This window comes from Pseudorasbora parva, chromosome 6 (assembly GCF_024679245.1).
Source record: "Pseudorasbora parva isolate DD20220531a chromosome 6, ASM2467924v1, whole genome shotgun sequence".
In the NCBI taxonomy this organism is placed as follows: domain Eukaryota; kingdom Metazoa; phylum Chordata; class Actinopteri; order Cypriniformes; family Gobionidae; genus Pseudorasbora; species Pseudorasbora parva.
This window is the reverse complement of record NC_090177.1, coordinates 457,381-485,225: the sequence shown is the minus strand read 5'-3', so window position 1 is coordinate 485,225 and position 27,845 is coordinate 457,381. Positions and strand designations below refer to the sequence as shown.

Here is a 27,845-nt window from a genome sequence, read left to right as displayed (position 1 = left end):
CCCATCCATCAACCCATCCATCAACCATTCCATCAACCCATCCATCAACCCATTCCATCAACCCATCCATCAACCCATTCCATCAACCCATCCATCAACCATTCCATCAACCCATTCCATCAACAAATCCATCAACCCATCCATCAACCCATTCCATCAACCCATCCATCAACCATTCCATCAACCCATCCATCAACCCATCCATCAATCCATCCGTCAACCATTACATCAACCCATCCATCAACCATTCCATCAACCCATTCCATCAACCCATCCATCAACCCATCCATCAAACCATCCATCAACCATTCCATCATCCAATCCCATCAACCTATCCATCAACCCAACCATGCATCAACCCATCCTATCAACCCATCCATCAACCATTCTATCAACCCACAACCCATCCATCAACCCACAACCCATCCATCAACCATCAACCCATCCATCAACCATTCCATCAACCATTCCATCAACCTATCAACCCATCCATCAGCCCACCCATCCATCAACCATTCCATCAACCCATCAACCATTCCATCAACCCATCCATCAACCCACCCATCAACCCATGCATCAACTCATCCATAAACCCACCCATCAACCCATGCATCAACCCACCCATCAACCCATCCATCACCCATGCATCAACCCATCCATCAACCCATCCCATCAACCCATGCATCAACCCATTCCATCAACCCATCCATCAACCCATCCATCAACGATTCCATCAACCCATCCATCAACGATTCCATCAACCCATCCATCAACCCATCCCATCAACCCACCCATCAACCCATCCATCAACCATTCCATCAACCAATCCCATCAACCCATCCATGCATCAACCCATCCATCAACCCATCCATCAACCATCAACCCATCCATCAATCATCAACCCATCCATCAACCATTCCATCAACCAATCCCATCAACCCATCCATCAACCCAACCATGCATCAACCCATCCATCAACCATTCCATCAACCCATCCATCAACCCATTCCATCAACCCATCCATCAACCATTCCATCAACCCATTCATCAACCCATTCCATCAACCCATCCATCAACCCATCCGTCAACCATTACATCAACCCATCCATCAACCATTTCATCAACCCATCCATCAACGATTCCATCCATCCATCCATCAAACCATCCATCAACGATTCCATCCATCCACCCATCAATCCATCCATCAACGATTCCATCCATCCACCCATCAATCCATCCATCAACGATTCCATCCATCCATCCATCAACCCATCCACCCACCCATCCATTCATCAACCCATCCCATCAACCCATCCATCAACCCATCCATCAACCATTCCATCAACCCATCCCATCAACCCATCCATCAACCATTCCATCAACCCATCCATCAACCATTCCATCAACCCATCCATCAACCCATCCATCAACCATTCCATCAACCCATCCATCAACCCATTCCATCAACCCATCCATCAACCATTCCATCAACCCATCCATCAACCCATTCCATCAACAAATCCATCAACCCATCCATCAACCATTCCATCAACCCATCCATCAACCCATTCCATCAACCCATCCATCAACCATTCCATCAACCCACCCATCAACCCATCCATCAACCCACCCATCAACCATTCCATCAACCAATCCCATCAACCCATCCATGCATCAACCCATCCATCAACCATTCTATCAACCCACAACCCATCCATCAACCATCAACCCATCCATCAACCCACAACCCATCCATCAATCATCAACCCATCCATCAACCATTCCATCAACCCACCCATCAACCATTCCATCAACCAATCCCATCAACCCATCCATCAACCCAACCATGCATCAACCCATCCATCAACCATTCTATCAACCCACAACCCATCCATCAACCATCAACCCACCCATCAACCCACAACCCATCCATCAACCATCAACCCACAACCCATCCATCAATCATCAACCCATCCATCAACCATTCCATCAACCATTCCATCAACCAATCCCATCAACCCATCCATCAACCCAACCATGCATCAACCCATCCATCAACCATTCTATCAACCCACAACCCATCCATCAACCATCAACCCATCCCATCAACCCACCCATCAACCCACAACCCATCCATCAACCATCAACCCACCCATCAACCATTCCATCAACCCACCCATCAACCATTCCATCAACCAATCCCATCAACCCATCCATCAACCATTCTATCAACCCACAACCCATCCATCAACCATTCCATCAACCAATCCCATCAACCCATCCATCAACCATTCTATCAACCCACAACCCATCCATCAACCCATCCATCAACCCATCCCATCAACCCATCCATCAACCCATCCATCAACCCACAACCCATCCATCAACCATCAACCCATCCATCAACCATTCCATCAACCCACCCATCAACCATTCCATCAACCATTCCATCAACCCATCCATCAACCCACCCATCCATCAACCATTCCATCAACCCATCCATCAACCCATCCATCAACCCATCCCATCAACCATTCCATCAACCCACCCATCAACCCATGCATCAACTCACCCATCAACCCATCCCATCAACCCATTCCATCAACCCATCCATCAACGATTCCATCAACGATTCCATCAACCCATCCATCAACCCATCCCATCAACTCATGCATCAACCCACCCATCAACCATTCCATCAACCCATCCCATCAACCCTTCCACCAACCTATCCTATCAACCCATCCTATCAACCATTCCACCAACCTATCCTATCAACCCATCCTATCAACCCATTCCATCAACCCATCCATCAAAAATTCCTATCAACCCATCCCATCAACCCATCAATCAACTCATCCTATCAACCCATCCCATCAACCCATCCATCAACCATTCCATCAACCCATCCATCAACCCATCCATCAACCATTCCATCAACCCATCCATCAACCCATTCCATCAACCCATCCATCAACCATTCCATCAACCCATCCATCAACCCATTCCATCAACAAATCCATCAACCCATCCATCAACCATTCCATCAACCCCTCCATCAACCCATTCCATCAACCCATCCATCAACCATTCCATCAACCCATCCATCAACCCATCCGTCAACCATTACATCAACCCATCCATCAACCATTCCATCAACCCATTCCATCAACCCATTCCATCAACCCATCCATCAAACCATCCATCAACCATTCCATCATCCAATCCCATCAACCCATCCATCAACCCATCCATCAACCCATCCCATCAACCCATCCCATCAACCCATCCATCAACCCATCCATCAACCCATCCCATCAACCCATCCCAACAACCCATTTAACTAACTAAAAAAACAAACTTTGATGTTGGCTTGAGAAAGCCTGACCAGAGAGTTGGAAGAAATTTTAAAAGCTTGAAATGTTAAGGATTTATTTTATATTTACTGATCTTATTAATTGAACTCCTAAAACGTAAAGAAGTTAATAATAATAAAGATGGCGTGTTACTTTGGACCAGCGGCTCTCTCGGCACAGCAGGTCAGCGTATCGGTAAGCGTCGCTCCACTGCTGCTGGAACGAGTGACACCACATCAGCTCCCAATAACACAGATGATGAACCTGCCGCCACTGCTGCTGCACCGCAATACACTCCTGGAACTTCAGCACGGCCTGAGGGATTCAACACACACACACACACACACACACACACACACACACACACACACACACACACACACACACACGATGAACCTGCCGCTACTGCTGCTGAGTCGCAATACACTCCTGGAACCTCAGCACAAGCAGACGCATCACTAAACCCTCACCTTCTCAAAGTTTCCCCGCAGGAGAGCGATCCGAGCAGAGTAAAACAGGATGATGGAGCCCTGGGGACAAAAACACTGAGCTTCAGTATCAGGAGTGTGTGTGTGTGTGTGTGAATAAGTGTGTGTGTGTGTGTGTGTGTGTGTGTGTGTGTGTGTGTGGCTCACCCGAGGAAATCTCTCTATGTACGGCTCCAGCAGAGCCTCGGCCTCCACCAGGTTCCCTTCACCAGTGCCTGAAACACAATAAACACTCATCATTACGACACAAACAGCAGCAGCTGCACAAACACATGATTTCTGTCTAGATGCGGTGAGAGCACGGCTATTATAGTTACTGAAACTAAAACTACAACCACAAACTACAAAACAAAATACACTGCATTGCTCATCCTGTCCAATACAGTCCCAACAGTGAAGCGTGGTGGCGGCAGCATAATGCTGTGGGGTGTTTTTCAGCTGCAGGGACAGGACGACTGGTTGCAATCGAGGGAAAGATGAATGTGGCCAAGAACAGGGATATCCTGGATGAAAACCTTCTCCAGAGCGCTCAGAACCTCAGACTGGGCCGAAGGTTCAGGTTCCAACAAGACAATGACCCAAAGCACAGCTAAAATAACGGAGGAGTGGCTTAACAACTAGGGCTGTGTATTGCCAAGACTCTGGCGATACAATACGTATCACAATACAGAGGTTACGATACGATATGGTGTTATATATTGCGATATTTCTTTTTTGTGTGTTTTTTTTTTTTATAATTTAAAAGAATAAAGAACACAACCATAAGCCTAAAACACGAGACAAAGTATTTAATTTAATTAATACAGTATAATTTATATCACTAATCATATGCAATGTGCAATCTAAGTTGAGGGAAATGTAAAGTGACTGCAGGGTTCTTTATGTGTAAATGTTTTAAAGGTTCACAGTATAGCAGTGGCTATTTAACAACAGGAAGTGCAGTCCATTCCATGACTGAATGACTGTTTGTTTTATATTTAACACAGTAGCCCCGATCACACAGAACGCGTTTTTGCAGCGAGAGGCGCCTTTTTTGAATGGATTTCGTTTGGCAGAGAGCGTTATGCGCGCTGCTTATGAGCCCTGGGCGCCTCGCGTTTAAACCGCTTGCTGCGCTGTCCACCAACATTTACCATCCAACCTGACAGAACTGGAGAGGATCTGCAGGAGGAATGGCAGAGGATCCCCAAATCCAGCGGTGGAAAACTTCCATCTGTCCCAAAAGACTCACGGCTGTATCTGATCAGAAGGGGGATCTGCTAAACACTGAGCAGAGGCTCTGAACACTGAGGACCATGAGATAGTTCAGGTTTTCTTTTTTAATAAATCTGCAAAAATGTCAACAATTCTGTTTTTCTGTCAATATGGGCTGCTGTGTGTACACTAATGAGGAACAAATGAACTTAAAAGATTTTAGCAAATGGCTGCAATATAACAAAAAATGTTATTATTTGATCGGTTCATGAAAAGGTTTATCCCACTCCTCTCAAACCAATTACAATTTTGTTCGGTTTGGGCATTTTCATTCAGATTGAGGTGCTTATATGAAACATTTTCATTCGGATTGGAATTTTAAACCGATTACAGTGCTCCGTGAAAACCCACCTATTATTTAGGCGACACACACATTCTGAAAGCCTTCGGCAGAATTCAGATGAGCCATTTTAATCTAGATGAAAAAAAAATATCTATGCCCACCTCTAATATATAATTTTTTAACTCATATTTAGGAGTTACTTATATAACTCCTTAAGCTTAGACCTTTCTAATGTTTTTAGTCATAAGCTGTTGATGCAGATGTTGGCCATTGTACTTTTGGAATTGGAAACTTGGATATTTTGAGCCTTGAGTTGCCGTGTGTGTGAGTGTGTGTGTGTGTGTGTGTGTGTGTGTGTGTGTGTGGGTGTGTGTGTGTGTGTGTGTGTGTGTGTTACCCAGTATCAGAGAGACGTAAGTGTGGTAGAAGAGCAGCGTCAGGACACACAGGATGGATCTGAGACTGTGACTGTGCGCGCCGTCCCGCAGCTGCGACAGACCGAACTCCTGCAGGACAGCAACAGCGCCGTTAGTGTGTGTGTGTGTGTGTGTGTGTGTGTGTGAGACATCTTTCTTTAGTTACCCTGTGCTTCGGAGCACATATCAAACTGACAGAGTCATGAGATTTAATTAAACAAGGATTGATTTAAAATGTTTTGATGACCGAGTTCTAGTTAAAAGTATCTTTTTGGTCTGATTAAAAAAAATAATAATTCAATAACACATCATCTAATTCCATTCAGCATGAATTGTCTTTTATAGTTTGTGTTAACTGCCTTTAATAGATTAAGCTTTTGTATTTGGTGTAGTGTGTGAAGTGTAGCGCTTCATAACTGTGAATCATTTTGCAAAGCAATTGATTGAAAGTTGCAGAAAGCTTAATTTCTCCAGTCACTGATCACTCACTCGGTTCCCTGAGAAGCCGATGAACTCCAGCAGGCGAAGGATTCGTGCAGGCAGTAAAGACAGCATCTGACAGAGTTAAAACAGAATTAAAACAAAGATAAAAGAGAAAGAACAATGTTAAAAAAAGAGTAAAAACAGAAGAGTTAAAAGACAATTAACAGAGCTAAAACAAAATTAAACACCGTTAAAACAAAATTAAACACCGTTAAAACAGAGATGAAGAGTTGAAACCGAGTTAAAACATAATTAAACTAGAGTTAAAGCTCCCCTGTGTGATATTCCCCCATCTAGCGGTGTAAAGGTTTATGACCATCCAGTGAATATTAGTTTCTGTTCCTCTCCATTCTGATTTCGGTTTAACTCCTACGGTGGCTGATTTAGTCCAAGATTAACACGCCAATCCTCCTCTTCACATTCGACACGGTGCCATCGAGTGTTAAACGCGAAAGGCGAAGCTTGAATTTACGGGTATGTCCCTCTGTGGCTTCTGTACTTTCAAGATGAAGGAGCAACATGGCGGCCGGCACTCGAACCCCTCACCCGTATGGGTTTTCAACGGCATATTATAAACTTACCAGAATACTTTATTACTTGAAAGAAGTAAATATACATTAATGAGCACATATATTTATAAGAACTACGTGTTTTTAGCTCAGAATAAACTAAAAAAGTTACACAGTGTAGCTTTAAAACAGAGTTGAAACAAAATTAAACCAGAGTTGAAACAAAATTAAACCAGAGTTGAAACAAAATTAAACCAGAGTTGAAACATAATTAAACCAGAGTTGAAACATAATTAAACCAGAGTTGAAACATAATTAAACCAGAGTTGAAATAAAATTAAACCAGAGTTGAAATAAAATTAAACCAGAGTTGAAACAAAAAACCAGAGTTGAAACAAAATTAAACCAGAGTTGAAACAAAATTAAACCAGAGTTGAAACAAAATTAAACCAGAGTTGAAACAAAATTAAACCAGAGTTGAAACATAATTAAACCAGAGTTGAAACATAATTAAACCAGAGTTGAAACATAATTAAACCAGAGTTGAAACAAAATTAAACCAGAGTTGAAACAAAATTAAACCAGAGTTGAAACAAAATTAAACCAGAGTTGAAACAAAATTAAACCAGAGTTGAAATAAAATTAAACCAGAGTTGAAACATAATTAAACCAGAGTTGAAATAAAATTAAACCAGAGTTGAAACAAAATTAAACCAGAGTTGAAACATAATTAAACCAGAGTTGAAACATAATTAAACCAGAGTTGAAATAAAATTAAACCAGAGTTGAAACAAAATTAAACCAGAGTTGAAACATAATTAAACCAGAGTTGAAATAAAATTAAACCAGAGTTGAAACAAAATTAAACCAGAGTTGAAATAAAATTAAGCCAGAGTTGAAACAAAATTAAACCAGAGTTGAAATAAAATTAAACCAGAGTTGAAATAAAATTAAACCAGAGTTGAAATAAAATTAAACCAGAGTTGAAATAAAATTAAACCAGAGTTGAAACATAATTAAACCAGAGTTGAAACATAATTAAACCAGAGTTGAAATAAAATTAAACCAGAGTTGAAACAAAATTAAACCAGAGTTGAAACATAATTAAACCAGAGTTGAAATAAAATTAAACCAGAGTTGAAACAAAATTAAACCAGAGTTGAAACATAATTAAACCAGAGTTGAAATAAAATTAAACCAGAGTTGAAACAAAATTAAACCAGAGTTGAAATAAAATTAAGCCAGAGTTGAAACAAAATTAAACCAGAGTTGAAATAAAATTAAACCAGAGTTGAAACATGATTGAACCAGAGTTGAAATAAAATTAAACCAGAGTTGAAACATGATTGAACCAGAGTTGAAACAAAATTAAACTAGAGTTGAAACAAAATTAAACCAGAGTTGAAACATAATTAAACCAGAGTTGAAATAAAATTAAACCAGAGTTGAAACAAAATTAAACCAGAGTTGAAACATAATTAAACCAGAGTTGAAACATAATTAAACCAGAGTTGAAACATAATTAAACCAGAGTTGAAATAAAATTAAACCAGAGTTGAAACCTAATTAAACCAGAGTTGAAACATAATTAAACCAGAGTTGAAACAAAATTAAACCAGAGTTGAAACATAATTAAACCAGAGTTGAAATAAAATTAAACCAGAGTTGAAACAAAATTAAGCCAGAGTTGAAATAAAATTAAACCAGAGTTGAAATAAAATTAAACCAGAGTTGAAACAAAATTAAACCAGAGTTGAAACATAATTAAACCAGAGTTGAAACATAATTAAACCAGAGTTGAAACAAAATTAAACCAGAGTTGAAATAAAATTAAACCAGAGTTGAAACAAAATTAAACCAGAGTTGAAACATAATTAAACCAGAGTTGAAACAAAATTAAACCAGAGTTGAAATAAAATTAAACCAGAGTTGAAATAAAATTAAACCAGAGTTGAAACAAAATTAAACCAGAGTTGAAATAAAATTAAACCAGAGTTGAAATAAAATTAAACCAGAGTTGAAACATAATTAAACCAGAGTTGAAACAAAATTAAACCAGAGTTGAAATAAAATTAAACCAGAGTTGAAACATAATTAAACCAGAGTTGAAATAAAATTAAACCAGAGTTGAAACAAAATTAAACCAGAGTTGAAATAAAATTAAACCAGAGTTGAAATAAAATTAAGCCAGAGTTGAAACAAAATTAAACCAGAGTTGAAATAAAATTAAGCCAGAGTTGAAACATAATTAAACCAGAGTTGAAACAAAATTAAACCAGAGTTGAAAAATATTTGAAACATAATTGAAAGAGTATAAAAGTTAAAATTGAGTTAAAACAGAATTAAAACAAGATTAAACAGAGTTTATTCACATGCACAATAACTCTCCTGCACTTCCTGTCTAATTTACTGACCAGGTTGAAGGAGCCAATCCCCAGCTTGACTCCGCCCTCAAACTGTCTGAAGGCCTCGCTGTCCACGCCCACTCCCTGAGACATGTTCGACACATTCTGGCAGTCCCTAAACACACACACACACACACACACACACACACACACACACACACACACACACACACACACACACACACACACACACACACACACACACTTCAGCTAGAGAATAATAATAATAATATCCACCAATCAGGCATAATGCTCTGTGTATTCTGACAGCTTTCTATCAGAACCAGCATTAACTTCTGGAGCAGTTTGAGCTCCAGTAGCTCGTCTGTTTGATCGGACCCCACGGGCCAGCCTTCGCTCCCCACGGTCATCAATGAGCCTTGGCCGCCCATGACCCTGTGGCCGGTTCTCCACTGGTCCTTCCTTGGAGCACTTTTGATAGATACTGACCACTGCAGACCGGGAACAGCCCACAAGAGCTGCAATTTTGGAGATGCTCTGACCCAGTCGTCTAGCCGTCACAATCTGGCCAAACTCGCTCAAATCCTTACGCTTGCCCATTTCTCCTGCTTCACACACATCAACTCTGAGGACTAAATGTTCACTTGCTGCCTAATATATCCCACCCACTAACAGGAGCCGTGATGAAGAGATCATCAGTGCTATCCACTTCACCTGGTCATAATGTTATGCCTGATCGGTGTATAAGTATATATATAAAAATGTGCAAATCTTGATTTGTACTTAATTGATTATTTAATAAAACATTACTTCAAAAAAAATTATATAAAAAATATTAATTATTATAATTATAAATGACTATTGTTTATAAATGATTAAAAATGATTATATCATTTTAGATTATATTAGTGTTATAATAAAATATAATTTTCAAATGCTGCTTATTTAAAATAATTGCAAAACTGTTTTTTAAATTATAAATACAATTTTTGTACAGATAATACAGTAGATTAAATCATATTTTTAATACATGTAATAAGCATCATTTCATTGTAGATTTCAGACTCACTTGTAGATTTGATAACTTGTGCGTACTTTGATTCCTCCTTTAATAAAACTGATCATGTTTTCATCCTGAAACAAACAGAGAAGGGATGAATGAGCATTTGTGCCTAATATTTCATATTTATCCTTCTTAAGATTATGGAAGATTGTTTCCGCCACAGAATTAAAATCTAAAAAGTGACTTTCCCCCACACGGCTGAAATTATCTTGTCTGGAAGAAACAAGCTTCAAAAATAATGATTCATTATTGCAACACATGATTTATTCCTTTGGCAAATGTTTTGTTATTAAAATTACTTGACTTCCTGTATTAAATGTATGCTTAAAACAAGAAAATATGATCAACCAAGCAGGATTATTACTCTGAGCTAAACCTAAACCTCAAACAACAAACATAAAAAACATTACTTGAAAAGAAACATTAAAAAAAGTTATTCAACTAAATATACAAATAAAATGAATGAATTAGGTCTTCTTTAATTCTATAAACTATAATACTGATCTGCCAACATTGTCTCTCTCTGATAAATTAAAATAAGCTGATAACATCACTGTTTACTCCAGAATGACTGTACAGCCAAATCTAATTCTGCTGCAGTATTGTCCTGTTTAACACTGAAGCTGCTCTGACACAATCGCCGCTGGAGAAGAGCGATAGAAATAAAGATGATTGATTGATTGATTGATTGATTGATTGATTATTTTTAGTTTGTATTTTGTTTTATTTGATTGGTTTGTGAGTGAGTCTGTTTTTGCTTCTGTAACATGTAAATCTTGTATTAAGAAATTAGTACTGTATCATACCACATCACATCACATCGCACCGCAGCACAATCACACCGCATCACAATCACACCGCATCACAAACACATCACACCGCACCACAATCACATCACACTGCAGCACAATCACACCGCATCACAATCACACCGCATCACAATCACACCGCATCACAATCACACCGCATCACAATCACACCGCATCACAATCACACCGCATCACAAACACATCACACCGCACCACAATCACACCGCATCACAATCACACCGCATCACAATCACACCGCATCACAATCACACCGCATCACAAACACATCACACCGCACCACAATCACATCACACTGCAGCACAATCACACCGCACCACAATCACACCGCATCACAATCACACCGCATCACAAACACATCACACCGCACCACAATCACACCGCATCACAATCACACCGCATCACAAACACATCACACCGCACCACAATCACACCGCATCACAATCACACCGCATCACAATCACACCGCATCACAAACACACCACACCGCAGCACAATCACACCGCATCACAATCACACCGCATCACAAACACATCACACCGCACCACAATCACACCGCATCACAATCACATCACACCGCACCACAATCACACCGCATCACAATCACACCGCACCACAATCACACCGCATCACAATCACACCGCATCACAAACACATCACACCGCACCACAATCACACCGCATCACAATCACACCGCACCACAATCACACCGCATCACAATCACACCGCATCACAATCACACCGCATCACAATCACACCGCATCACAATCACACCGCATCACAAACACATCACACCGCACCACAATCACACCGCATCACAATCACACCGCATCACAATCACACCGCATCACAATCACACCGCATCACAAACACATCACACCGCACCACAATCACACCGCATCACAATCACACCGCATCACAAACACATCACACCGCACCACAATCACACCGCATCACAATCACACCGCATCACAATCACACCGCATCACAATCACACCGCATCACAAACACATCACACCGCACCACAATCACATCACACTGCAGCACAATCACACCGCACCACAATCACACCGCATCACAATCACACCGCATCACAAACACATCACACCGCACCACAATCACACCGCATCACAATCACACCGCATCACAAACACATCACACCGCACCACAATCACACCGCATCACAATCACACCGCATCACAATCACACCGCATCACAAACACACCACACCGCAGCACAATCACACCGCATCACAATCACACCGCATCACAAACACATCACACCGCACCACAATCACACCGCATCACAATCACATCACACCGCACCACAATCACACCGCATCACAATCACACCGCATCACAAACACATCACACCGCACCACAATCACACCGCATCACAATCACATCACACCGCACCACAATCACATCACACCGCAGCACAAACACATCACACCGCATCACAAACACATCACACCGCACCACAATCACACCGCATCACAATCACACCGCATCACAAACACATCACACCGCACCACAATCACACCGCACCACAATCACATCACACCGCAGCACAAACACATCACACCGCATCACAATCACACCGCATCACAAACACATCACACCGCACCACAATCACACCGCATCACAAACACATCACACCGCACCACAATCACACCGCACCACAATCACACCGCATCACAAACACACCACACCGCACCACAATCACACCGCATCACAATCACACCGCATCACAAACACATCACACCGCACCACAATCACACCGCATCACAATCACATCACACCGCACCACAATCACACCGCATCACAATCACACCGCATCACAAACACATCACACCGCACCACAATCACACCGCATCACAAACACATCACACCGCACCACAATCACACCGCATCACAATCACACCGCATCACAAACACATCACACCGCACCACAATCACACCGCACCACAATCACATCACACCGCAGCACAAACACATCACACCGCATCACAATCACACCGCATCACAAACACATCACACCGCACCACAATCACACCGCATCACAAACACATCACACCGCACCACAATCACACCGCACCACAATCACACCGCAGCACAAATACATCACACCGCATCACAATCACACCGCATCACAATCACATCACACCGCACCACAATCACACCGCATCACAAACACATCACACCGCACCACAATCACACCGCATCACAATCACACCGCATCACAAACACATCACACCGCACCACAATCACACCGCACCACAATCACATCACACCGCAGCACAAACACATCACACCGCATCACAATCACACCGCATCACAATCACATCACACCGCACCACAATCACATCACACCGCAGCACAAACACATCACACCGCACCACAATCACACCGCATCACAAACACATCACACCGCACCACAATCACACCGCATCACAATCACACCGCATCACAAACACATCACACCGCACCACAATCACACCGCATCACAATCACACCGCAGCACAATCACACCGCATCACAATCACACCGCACCGCACCACAATCACACCGCATCACAATCACACCGCATCACAATCACACCGCACCGCACCACAATCACACCGCATCACAATCACACCGCACCGCATCACATCACACCGCAGCACAATCACACCGCATCACAATCACACCGCATCACAAACACATCACACCACAATCACATCACACCGCAGCACAATCACACCGCATCACAAACACATCACACCGCACCACAATCACACCGCATCACAAACACATCACACCGCACCACAATCACACCGCATCACAATCACACCGCATCACAAACACATCACACCGCACCACAATCACACCGCATCACAATCACACCGCAGCACAATCACACCGCATCACAATCACACCGCACCGCACCACAATCACACCGCATCACAATCACACCGCAGCACAATCACACCGCATCACAATCACACCGCACCGCACCACAATCACACCGCATCACAATCACACCGCACCGCATCACATCACACCGCAGCACAGTCACACCGCATCACAATCACACCGCATCACAATCACACCGCATCACAATCACACCGCAGCACAATCACACCACATCACAATCACACCGCATCACATCACACCGCACCGCATCACAATCACACCGCAGCACAATCACACCGCATCACATCACACCGCACCGCATCACAATCACACCGCATCACAATCACACCGCATCACAAACACATCACACCGCACCACAATCACACCGCATCACAATCACACCGCATCACAAACACATCACACCGCATCACAAACACATCACACCGCACCACAATCACACCGCATCACAATCACACCGCATCACATCACACCGCATAACAATCACACCGCATCACAATCACACCGCACCGCATCACAATCACACCGCATCACAATCACACCGCACCGCACCACATCACACCGCATCACATCACACCGCATCACAATCACACCGCACCGCACCACAATCACACCGCAGCACAATCACACCGCATCACAATCACACCGCATCACAATCACACCGCATCACAATCACACCGCATCACAATCACACCGCTTCACATCACACCGCATCACAATCACACCGCAGCACAATCACACCGCATCACAATCACACCGCATCACATCACACCGCATCACAATCACACCGCACCGCATCACAATCACACCGCACCGCATCACAATCACACCGCATCACGATCACACCGCATCACAATCACACCGCACCGCATCACATCACACCGCATCACAATCACACCGCATCACAATCACACCGCATCACAATCACACCGCATCACAATCACACCGCACCGCACCACAATCACACCGCATCACATCACACCGCAGCACAATCACACCGCATCACAATCACACCGCATCACAATCACACCGCATCACAATCACACCGCACCGCACCACAATCACACCGCACCGCACCACAATCACACCGCATCACATCACACCGCAGCACAATCACACCGCATCACAATCACACCGCATCACAATCACACCGCATCACAATCACACCGCATCACAATCACACCGCATCACAATCACACCGCATCACAATCACACCGCACCGCACCACAATCACACCGCATCACATCACACCGCAGCACAATCACACCGCAGCACAATCACACCGCACCGCATCACAATCACACCGCATCACAATCACACCGCAGCACAATCACACCGCACCACATCACACCGCATCACAATCACACCGCACCACAATCACACCGCATCACAATCACACCGCATCACAATCACACCGCACCGCACCACAATCACACCGCATCACATCACACCGCAGCACAATCACACCGCACCGCATCACAATCACACCGCATCACAATCACACCGCAGCACAATCACACCGCACCACAATCACACCGCACCGCACCACAATCACACCGCATCACATCACACCGCAGCACAATCACACCGCATCACAATCACACCGCATCACAATCACACCGCATCACAATCACACCGCACCGCACCACAATCACACCGCATCACATCACACCGCAGCACAATCACACCGCAGCACAATCACACCGCACCGCATCACAATCACACCGCATCACAATCACACCGCAGCACAATCACACCGCACCACATCACACCGCATCACAATCACACCGCACCACAATCACACCGCATCACAATCACACCGCATCACAAACATATCACACCGCACCACGATCACATCACCCCGCAGCACAATCACACCGCATCACAATCACACCGCATCACAAACACATCACACCGCACCACAATCACACCGCATCACAAACACATCACACCGCACCACAATCACACCGCATCACAATCACATCGCATCACAAACACATCACATCACACCGCAGCACAATCACACCGCATCACAATCACACCGCTTCACAAACACATCACACCGCACCACAATCACACCGCATCACAAACACATCACACCGCACCACAATCACACCGCATCACAATCACACCGCATCACAAACACATCACACCGCACCACAATCACACCGCACCGCACCACAATCACACCGCATCACAATCACACCGCATCACAATCACACCGCATCACAAACACATCACACCGCACCACAATCACATCACACCGCAGCACAATCACACCGCATCACAATCACACCGCATCACAAACACATCACACCGCACCACAATCACACCGCATCACAAACACATCACACCGCACCACAATCACACCGCATCACAATCACACCGCATCACAAACACATCACACCGCACCACAATCACACCGCATCACAATCACACCGCATCACAAACACATCACACCGCATCACAATCACACCGCATCACAAACACATCACACCGCACCACAATCACACCGCATCACAATCACACCGCATCACAATCACACCGCATCACAATCCCACCGCACCGCACCACAATCACACCGCAGCACAATCACACCGCATCACAATCACACCGCACCGCATCACATCACACCGCAGCACAATCACACCGCATCACAATCACACCGCATCACAATCACACCGCATCACATCACACCGCATCACAATCACACCGCATCACAATCACACCGCACCGCATCACAATCACACCGCCTCACAATCACACCGCATCACAAACACATCACACCGCACCACAATCACACCGCATCACAATCACACCGCATCACAATCACACCGCATCACAATCACACCGCAGCACAATCACACCGCATCACAATCACACCGCATCACAATCACACCGCACCGCACCACAATCACACCGCATCACATCACACCGCAGCAATCACACCGCAGCACAATCACACCGCACCGCATCACAATCACACCGCATCACAATCACACCGCACCACATCACACCGCATCACAATCACACCGCACCGCATCACAATCACACCGCATCACAATCACACCGCATCACAATCACACCGCATCACAATTACACCGCACCGCACCACAATCACATCACACCGCACCACAATCACATCACACCGCATCACATCACACCGCATCACATCACACCGCACCGCATCACATCACACAGCATCACATCATACCGCACCACATCACATCACATCGCATCACATCACACCGCATCACATCACACCACATCACATCGCACCGCATCACATCGCATCGCACCGCATCACATCACACCGCATCACATCACACCGCATCACATCGCATCACATCACACCATATCACATCACATCACATCTCACCGCATCACATCACATCGCATCGCATCACATCACACCATATCACATCACATCACATCTCACCGCATCACATCACACCATATCACATCACATCACATCTCACCGCATCACATCACACCCCATCACATCGCACCACATCACATCGCACCACACCCCATCACATCGCATCACATCGCACCACATCACATCGCATCACATCACACCACACCGCATCACACCACATCACACTGCACCACATCACGTCGCATCACATCACACCACACCGCATCACACTACATCACACTGCACCACATCACACCGCATCACATCACATCACACCACACCGCATCACATCACACCATATCACATCACATCACATCTCACCGCATCACATCGCATCACACCATATCACATCACATCTCACCGCATCACATCGCATCACATCACATGACATCTCACCGCATCACATCGCATCACATCACATCTCACCGCATCACATCGCATCACATCACACCCCTATCACATCGCCTCACATCGCATCACATCAAACCCCTATCACATCTCACCGCATCACATCGCATCACACCCCATCACATCTCACCGCATCACATCGCATCACACCCCATCACATCGCAACGCATCACATCACACCCCTATCACATCGCACTGCATCACACCCCTATCACATCGCACCACATCACACCCCTATCACATCGCATCGCATCACATCACATCGCACCGCATCACATCGCATCACATCACACCCCTATCACATCGCACCACATCACACCCCTATCACATCGCACCACATCACACCCCTATCACATCGCATCGCATCACATCACATCGCACCCCTATCACATCTCACCGCATCACATCGCATCGCATCACATCGCATCGCATCACATCACACCGCATCACATCGCATCACACCCCTATCACATCTCACCGCATCACATCGCATCGCATCACACCCCATCACATCGCACCGCATCACATCACACCCCTATCACATCGCACCACATCACATCGTATCGCATCACATCGCATCGCATCACATCACACCCCTATCACATCGCACCACATCACATCGTATCGCATCACATCACACCCCATCACATCGCACCGCATCACATCGTATCGCATCACATCACACCCCATCACATCGCACCGCATCACATCGCATCACATCACACCCCATCACATCGCACCGCATCACATCACATCACACCCCATCACATCGTATCGCATCACATCGCACCCCATCACATCGCACCGCATCACATCGCATCACATCACACCCCATCACATCGCACCGCATCACATCACATCATACCCCATCACATCGTATCGCATCACATCGCACCCCATCACATCGCACCGCATCACATCGCATCGCATCACATCACACCCCTATCACATCACATCGGACCACATCACATCGCATCGCATCACATCACACCCCTATCACATCGCACCCCATCACATCGCACCGCATCACATCGCATCACATCACACCCCTATCACATCGCACCACATCACATCACATCGTATCGCATCACATCACACCCCATCACATCGCACCGCATCACATCGTATCGCATCACATCACACCCCATCACATCGCACCGCATCACATCGCATCACATCACACCCCATCACATCACACCCCATCACATCGCACCGCATCACATCACACCCCATCACATCGCACTGCATCACATCACACCCCATCACATCACACCCCATCACATCACACCCCATCACATCGCACTGCATCACATCTGATGTAGACACACTGGACTGAAGTGAAGCAGTTCACTGACCTGTACAAATGTTAGTGTGGCTTTCTGCAGCAAACACTCAGCGTAGCAGATCTCCGCATGCATCTCCTCTGCACACAAACACACACACACAAGGGTAAGAACTCCACACTGACACACTCAGACACTGAGCGGCTCAAGCGCGCGCTGACCCTCTTTCAGGCTGTCTGACGGCTGTTTGGACATCAGGCTGGAGATGGAGCCCACCACGGAGCTTCGCTTCCGGAACCTGCGGACAGAGCAAAGGTCAGGCCAAAGGTCAGTGAAAGGTCAGGCCAAAGGTCAGATGGTCAGAGATGGTCACCTCTGGCACGTCTGTAAGGCGTCTTTAATGGTCGCCATCCCAGTCTGGATGTCTTTGTGCTCGAATGTCATCGTGGCCTGCATCGCCAGAATACTGCTGTAGCCCAGAGCGTGATACATGCTGTCCTTAGACCTGCACGCACACGCACACACACACACACACACACACACACACACACACACACACACACACACACACACACACACACACACAGAGTAAAAGCCTTTAAGTGTAATGTTCAACTTCAGCTTGTTCTTTATGAGTCTCTCTGCTCCGAAATCTGTACTATTTTTTACCCACACTCTTTCAATCTCTCTCTCTCTCTCTCTCACACACACACACACACACACACACACACACACACACACACACACACACACACACGTACCAGGGTTTGAGGAGGTCCAGGGCCTCAGAGAACTTGTTGTTGAGGACTAGGTTGAGGGCCATAGTGCACTCCTCTATAGACGTGCGCAGGTCCATCTTAGAAGCCCTGAACACACACACACACACACACACACACACACACACACACATACACACACACACACACACACACACACAGATGCATAAATCTGTCCGCTGCTCCTGACTGTGAGGATGATCTGATGTGATACTCACACTGGGATGCGATCGAAAGCATCTTCAAAACAGTCCTAAAGGAAACAGAACAGATCATGAGCATAAAGAAACACAACATCTGTGTGTGTGTGTGTGATCATGTGCAACAGCTGCAGTGAAACACACACACACACACACACACACACACACACACACACAAGCTGCTCACCCAGCGAGTGTGTGTGAGTTCAGATCACCACTGGCTCTACAGTATTTATAGATGTGCAGTTATGCAACTCAATCTGGACTGTCACTGTCTGACACACAAACCTAATGCTTCAGCTGTGTGTGTGTGTGTGTGTGTGAGAGTGAATGTGTGTGTGTGTGTGTGTGTGTGTGGGCATGAGTGTGTGAGAGTGAATGTGTGTGGGTGTGGGTGTGTGCATGGGTGTGTGAGAGTGAGTGTGTGTGGGTGTGTGTGAGAGTGAGTGTGTGTGGGTGTGTGTGAGAGTGAGTGTGTGTGTGTGAGAGTGAGTGTGTGAGAGAGTGAATGTGAGAGTAAGTGAGTGTGTGTGTGTATGTGTGTGTGTGTGTGAGAGTGAGTGTGTGTGTGTGTGTGTGTGTGTGTTTTTGTTTTGTTTATTTATTTATTTTATTTAGATAGGGACAGTGCATATTAATGAACATCAGTACAAGTACACAATGTAAATATGCTAGAGTTAGCACCGCAGCTCATTTTCATCTTTTGTCCCTAGGCAGATAAAAAACAAGGACAAGCACACATACACACCCTCAATAGTGTGAGGGACACAGAACACACTAACAGCAACTATAAAAACAGAATATACGAACAAATAATCAAGGAATCGTCACACTTAAAAAAGTTCACGAGGCAGTTTAAAAATGCGTGCGACTGGTTTTCTAAAAGCCATATCTTTAAATGCGTTTTAAAATGAGTGTATGAGGGACAGTCCCTTATTGTGGTGGGTAGACTATTCCAATATTTACTTCCCTTCACTGACAACAGAGCTTGTCCAGATGCAGAGCGCCCAAACGCTGTTACACTATCTCCTGTATAGAGGCCCTTGTTCTGCCATCACTCTCAGCTCTCTTCATAAATCATTCAGTGAGGGTGGGACGAGATCATCTATAGTCTTATAGACAAAGCAGGCGTACTTAAAATTCACAAAACTCAATAGTTTATGTTTTTCCAGTATGGCACAGTGATGAACTTATTAAAAATGTTAATAGCTCTTTTGAAGAGTACTTCAGTAGGCTTAAGTGTTGTTATATTAGTTAGTGACCAATGTGTAATACACTACTCAAAATGTGCGCGTATCATTGTGTGTAAATACATTCTGGCCACACTTAGACTGAGAAAGGGCCTGATTCGTTTGAAATTCTGTAAATTGAATTTGACCTAATTTGCCACCCTTTTATGTGACTTTTAAATGTTGAGTTACAGTCCAATGTGACCCCCAAATATTTAAATTCCTTTACAATTTTTAACTCCTCTCCTCTAACAAACGCGTTAGACCGGATCACCTTTGTGTGTGTTTTTTTTGTGTGAAAATATCACGCAAACGGTCTTGTTGATGTTCAAATGAAGACAGGACCGAGTAAGCCAATCATCAATACGGACCATTGCAGATGTAAGAGTAGATGAAAGCTCCTGATAGTTTTTGCCATGTGTGTAAATTACAGCATCATCTGGATGTTAACATTTTGACACACATCAGGCAAGTCATTAATGTAGAGTGAGAATAAAACTGGACCATGTATGGAGCCTTGAGGGACCCCTACTGGACAATCAAGAAGGGGGATTGGGTGTTACTAACACAGACACACTGCTTTCTACTGGATAGGTATGATTTCATCCAGCTCAGAAACATTAAAATATGTTAATTTAGACAGAAGCACTTGATGGTTAACAGTGTCGAACGCCCTCTTTAGATCCGAGAACACCGCACCGACATAAGAGCTTTTATCCAGATAGCATTTGATTTTTCTAAAAACAGGCAATTTGCCGTTTCTGTGGAATGGTGAGTTCGGAATCCAAATTGCATCGGGTGTAATGGATTACAGCCTGAGTTTAGATGTTCAGTCATTAGCTTAGCAACCCGTTTTTCTCATAGACAGTAAAAGAAATGGACGGAGCGTTCCCATTGACTTCAACGGCGAAATAATGAAGTCAACCTAGGGGCGCTCACTTCCTGATGGCGGAGCGAACTGCGCAGGCTCAGACTGAGCTTGAGGACGTAGTGTGTGTGTGTGTGTGTGAGGACGTAGATGTGACGTGAGCCTCCTGTCTGACAGCTGTAGGTCTTCTAGTAGTTGTGGAAAGTGAAATCTGAATCACATTGTTTAAATATTTTCTCCCGTTGCTTTTGGCTCACTATGGGCTTCTCCTCATTCTTCCCCCTTGACTTTATCAGACTTTATGTCTCCACGTCCCCCCGACGGCCTCATAGACAGTAAAGATTGCCTGCGAGCGTCTCCTCAGGTCTATACGGTAATTTCTCAACTGTGCGACAGAGTCGCGTTGGTTATGACGCAGCAGTTAGCCTATTTTTACAAAAACAGCTTCTGCGGGGCGATAGTGTAAGATACAAGGTAATGGAGCCTTTTATGCATTGTCGTGTTTCTTTAGAAATAAACAATGGACAAATGGAGTCTTTAAACGTCTCAGATGTAAAGTTATTCACTGTCAAAGTGACTCAAAAATGAATGGGAGTCAATGGGATGCTAACAGCAGGTGATGGCTTGGTTAGCAATGGCCGCCCCTAGGGGTGGAACGCTTTCCGAGCGCTAGATTACCCGCTCGGATTTTTCTGCTACCTTAGACACAACAGGCAGGAGGCTAATTGGCCGGTCGTTAGCCATTTCTGATCATACGCCCCATTCAGGTAAGACTAGCGCAAGTGACAGAATGTCTATTTATAGACATACGCCCTATACGTCTAGTAAGCCATACTTAGGGTATTCTTTTTACATTTAATGTATTATAACATAGGAAAATAGTATTTAAGTGCATTGAATGTTGCCACAGGGTTGCAAAACAGTATACAGTGATCCAGTGGGAAACTTAAACCACTTATTAAAATAATCAAGTCATAAATAGCGAAATATGTGTAATTTTTGTCAGTTTTATGACCTTATTATACGTAAATGGTATATATTGATGTTATCTTTTTTACTGTGAGCCTCATTACTACTAAAATAAGTGCTCCCACCTGTACTAGTGCTATTTTTCACATAATGCATTATAACGTAGGGCAACTGAACCTCATTACTGCTAAAATAAGTGCTACCACCAGTACTTATAGAAGTATTTTTTTAATGAATGCATTATAACGTAGGACAATAGTACGTAATAGTGCACTGAATGTTGCCACAGGTTTATATAACATTATACAATGATCCATTGGGAAATGTAAGCCATTTATTGAAATGATCAAGCCATCAATAGTAAAATATATTTAACTTATAATATTATTATTATTATTGCTCCTAACCCACTTTATATTATTATGACATATATTGGTGTTTATTTTTACTGTCAGCTTTATTACTGGTACCACCAGCCCTTGGTGCTATTTTTCACTTCTTATTATATATTTATAATTTAAATGTCAACTTTCTTTGTTTTCAGGAGATTTGCACTTGACTTACCTTTTTTCATTCATAAATAACTCAAAGTGGGCTTGATATTGACACAAAAACATGTACTTTTCTTTTGCAGCTGTCTACTGGCCTCTTTTACAGAAAGAAGCCGATTGTTGTTGTGCCAGCTAACCCTACCATCAGCGACGATGAGGGCTTTGATGAAGAAGTTAGCTTTAGCTTGCCTTATTGTCTTTATTACTTTATTTCTCATAGAAGTACATCTGTTGTGAGACCTGATTTTAAAGATGGTTTCAGTAGCTGGTCTCGATCCTTCATGAGGTGTCTACACTCTTCATTTAACCGGGGCAGAGAGTCCTTCCTTAATTTAGGTTGGTTCCGGCTTTTTTTTAAAAGGTCTCTCAGTTTCCTTGACTTTCGCAGTGGATGGGTTCCTGTCACTCTCTTTAGATGGCCTGTAGAGAGGACTTTATCCCAGTCCCCTCTCCTAAAGCTACACCAGGGTTCTGCTGTTGACCAATCGGTGCGGATTCATAATCATAACTAGGTTTAGCTGGAGAATGAAAACGCTGTCTTGCTAATTTTCTGGTGAATAAGATTATATTATGATCCGCCAAACCAGTCCTGAGATTAGGTCTGTTTGTGACTCTTTCAGGTCTGTTTGTGACCGATGAGTTAGTCTGGTAGGTTGTTCGATTAACTGTGAGATTATAATAATCTGTAATGTGCTTTAGGTTTCTTCTTCCACCTCTCTGATAAAGTCACAGTCTTCAAGAAGAGCTTTTAATGAGTGAGTGAGTGTGTGTGAGCGTGCATGAGTGTGTGTGTGTGTGTGTGTGTGTGTGTGTGTGTGTGTGTGTGTGTGTGTGTGTGTGAGTGTGTGTGAGCGTGCATGAGTGTGTGAGAGTGAATGTGAGAGTTAGTGAGTGTGTGTGTGTGAGAGTGAGTGTGTGTGTGTGTGTGTGTGTGTGTGTGTGAGAGTGAGTGTGTGTGAGAGTGAATGAGTGTGTGTGTGTGTGTGTGAGAGTGAGTGTGTGTGTGTGAGTGCGCATATGTGAGGGTGCATGTGTGAGTGTGTGTGTGAGTGCACGTGTGTGTGAGTGTGTGAGTGCGCGTGTGTGTGAGAGTGTGTGTGTAACGATGAGATTTACTGTCATCAATATTGATCGATCAGAGGAAGCAGATGCACTCTAGAGGATCAGCTCATTATAATAACACTCAGAGTCATTAAGATCTAAAGCTGCCTCAGTCAGGGTTAGAAGGGGCGTGGCCTGCCTCCGTCAGGGTTAGAAGGGGTGTGGCCTGCCTCTGTCAGGGTTAGAAGGGGCGTGGCCTGGCTCAGTCAGGGTTAGAAGGGGCGTGGCCTGGCTCAGTCAGGGTTAGAAGGGGCGTGGCCTGCCTCAGTCAGTCATGTGTTGAAGCTGGCGGTTATGGTAAGGGGCGGGGCATATCCCAAACACACCGCTCCAGCCAACCAATCAGAGCACAGCGTGCTTTACAGGAGGAGGGGCTTCATAGAGACAGGAACTAAACAGAGTTACTGACAGACTGTCACTGGAATGCTGCTAAACGAGTAATAATGAGGAGTGTGTGTGTGTGTGTGTGTGTGAGAGAGAGAGCGTATGTGTTGGTGATCTGTAGCCTAACACGTGTAATCCACTTATACTATTACAACAATACACACAATCACAAACACACACTCTCTCTGTCATATATTGTGTGTGTTTGAGTGAGTGTGTGCGTGTGTTTGAGTGAGTGTATGAGTGAGTGTGTGCGTGTGTTTGAGTGAGTGTATGAGTGAGTGTGTGCGTGTGTTTGAGTGAGTGTATGAGTGAGTGTGTGTGTTTGAGTGAGTGTATGAGTGAGTGTGTGCGTGTGTTTGAGTGAGTGTATGAGTGAGTGTGTGCGTGTGTTTGAGTGAGTGTATGAGTGAGTGTGTGCGTGTGTTTGAGTGAGTGTATGAGTGAGTGTGTGCGTGTGTTTGAGTGTGTGCGTGTGTTTGAGTGAGTGTATGAGTGAGTGTGTGCGTGTGTTTGAGTGAGTGTATGAGTGAGTGTGTGCGTGTGTTTGAGTGAGTGTATGAGTGAGTGTGTGCGTGTGTTTGAGTGAGTGTGTGTTTGATTGAGTGTGTGTTTGAGTGAGTGTATGAGTGAGTGTGTGCGTGTGTTTGAGTGTGTGCGTGTGTTTGAGTGAGTGTGTGTTTGATTGAGTGTGTGTTTATGTGTTTGAGTGAGTGAGTGTGTTTGAGTGAGTGTGTTTGAGTGAGTGTGTGTGTTTGAGTGTATTAAGTGTATTGTTTTAATAGTATAAGTGGATTACACTCATTACGCTACAGATCACGAACACACACACACTCACACTCTCACTCTCACTCTCTCTCTCTCTCTCTCTCTCTCTCTCTCTCTCTCTCTCTCTCTCTCTCTCTCACACACACACACACACACACACAGTTCAGTCAACATGCAGTAATATCTGTGTACCTGCAGTGGAAAAAACACAGTAACTGGATCTGATGATAGAAGAGCAAAACACACACACTGCTTCGGGTGTTTATCAATAAATAAATCATGCAGTGCTTAGACACACACACACACACACACACACAGCTTTAAAAGCATTTCAACTGATGATCAAAGTGTAGTTACGAGTGTGTGTGTGTGTGTGTGTTTCAGGTGATCTGAAGCACCTGGTTGCCATGGAAACGTTTCCGTCATTTTATAAGAAACGACTGCGACATTTATATCGCACATCCACAGTTAGTGTGAGCACACACACACACACACACACACACACACTTGTGATGGTTACCGTGTTATTGCTACATACACTCATAAGCTTATAGAATACACGCTATGACGTCACTGCCGTTGCATAATTACGCCGGTGAAAGACCTTCGCCTGATCAAACGCGCATTTGTTATCACACACACACACACACACACACACACGGAAGAGCCCTATGTAGGCGGTCTCAACAGTACCGCATCGGTCTCGTCTCGGTTTGGACGCAGCGGTGCTCGTGCTCGCGGTCAGGTCTCGCGCACTCACCTCCTCCGGTTCCGCTCCGGTGCCGTTACCGACGCGTGCCATGGCGCAGTGATTCCCTGAGATCCGCGCGGAACGTTCGCTCACATTAACGGTCAGACCGACATCTGGACCCGTCCGCGTTCTCTCGGTATCGTCGGAGGAGTGACGTGAGGTTCACCGGACGGACACGCCCATCGACCGACGCGTCACGCACGGCTGCTACTTACAAACGTCTAAAAAATAAAAATAAAAAATCTCCATGGTAACGATCGTAAAAATACATACTAGTTTTTTTTTTATTTGCCGTGGTTTTCACGCAGCGGTTTCCTCTTCCTACTATGGGGAAACCACCGCTCATGAATATTCATCGAGTCCAGGTAACCTTCCCCACACATAGGCTCTGTGTATTCGTGAGCCACGCCCCGTCTGCAGCAGACTTCGCTCATTCGCCAGCAGGGCGATACGTCACGGAATAATTAATGAGCTGGATCTTCGCCATAGTAGGATTCTGAAACTTAGAACATTTCACTTGCAAACCACACACTCACAGTTACTGTTACACGGGGAAATGTGACAAATTACTGTTCCCTCTCTCTCTCTCTCTCTCTCTCTCTCTCTCTCTCTCTCACACACACACACACACACACACACACACACACAAATAAAATCTATGAATGAGGTCTTATTTAATTCTATAAACTATAATACTGATCTGCCAGCATTGTCTCTCTCTGATAAATTAAAATAAGCTGATAACATCACTGTTTTCTCCAGTACGACTGTACAGCCAAATCTAATTCTGCTGCAGTATTGTCCTGTTTAACACTGAAGCTGCTCTGACACAATCGGCGCTGGAGAAGAGCGATAGAAATAAAGATGACTTGACACACACACACACACACACACACACAATATCAGGCCCGTAGCCAGCAGTCTTAAAACGGTGTAACGGTTAGTTGACACTGTGAGAAGTTGTACTCTCCATCTGAGGTGAAATTATTCTGTGGAAACTAGGACTTTTCTTTTTATGGGTTTCTGAATGTAGTGTGTGTGTTTGCGGACTTTTATTTTGTAATTCGGCATCATACAGCGACAGGCTGTGAAGTGGTTTTACAGTCTTTGATATTGGGCTGTGAATTATTTATTTAAACAGACTTTTATTTTTAAACACAGCATGAGATAGCAGTCACAGGC

At 44.5% G+C, this 27,845-nt stretch overlaps 1 protein-coding gene across 1 annotated transcript in view; it reads right to left on the bottom strand.

Annotated features, from left to right (window-relative positions):
* Positions 1–26,881, bottom strand: part of LOC137078234 (tetratricopeptide repeat protein 39B) — a 34,671-nt gene extending 7,790 nt beyond the window's left edge. The window contains exons 1-13 of the mRNA XM_067445379.1: positions 26,673–26,881; positions 20,061–20,095; positions 19,828–19,932; positions 19,440–19,571; positions 19,288–19,364; positions 19,139–19,206; positions 10,225–10,289; positions 9,204–9,309; positions 6,287–6,352; positions 5,779–5,887; positions 3,992–4,059; positions 3,827–3,886; positions 3,510–3,671 (exon numbers count right to left, since the gene is read on the bottom strand). Of these exons, the coding sequence (XP_067301480.1) occupies positions 3,510–3,671; positions 3,827–3,886; positions 3,992–4,059; positions 5,779–5,887; positions 6,287–6,352; positions 9,204–9,309; positions 10,225–10,289; positions 19,139–19,206; positions 19,288–19,364; positions 19,440–19,571; positions 19,828–19,932; positions 20,061–20,095; positions 26,673–26,714 (1,095 nt within the window). The 5' untranslated portion in view covers positions 26,715–26,881. The remainder of the gene's footprint in view (positions 1–3,509; positions 3,672–3,826; positions 3,887–3,991; positions 4,060–5,778; positions 5,888–6,286; positions 6,353–9,203; positions 9,310–10,224; positions 10,290–19,138; positions 19,207–19,287; positions 19,365–19,439; positions 19,572–19,827; positions 19,933–20,060; positions 20,096–26,672) is intronic.
* Positions 26,882–27,845: the final 964 nt, after the last annotated feature.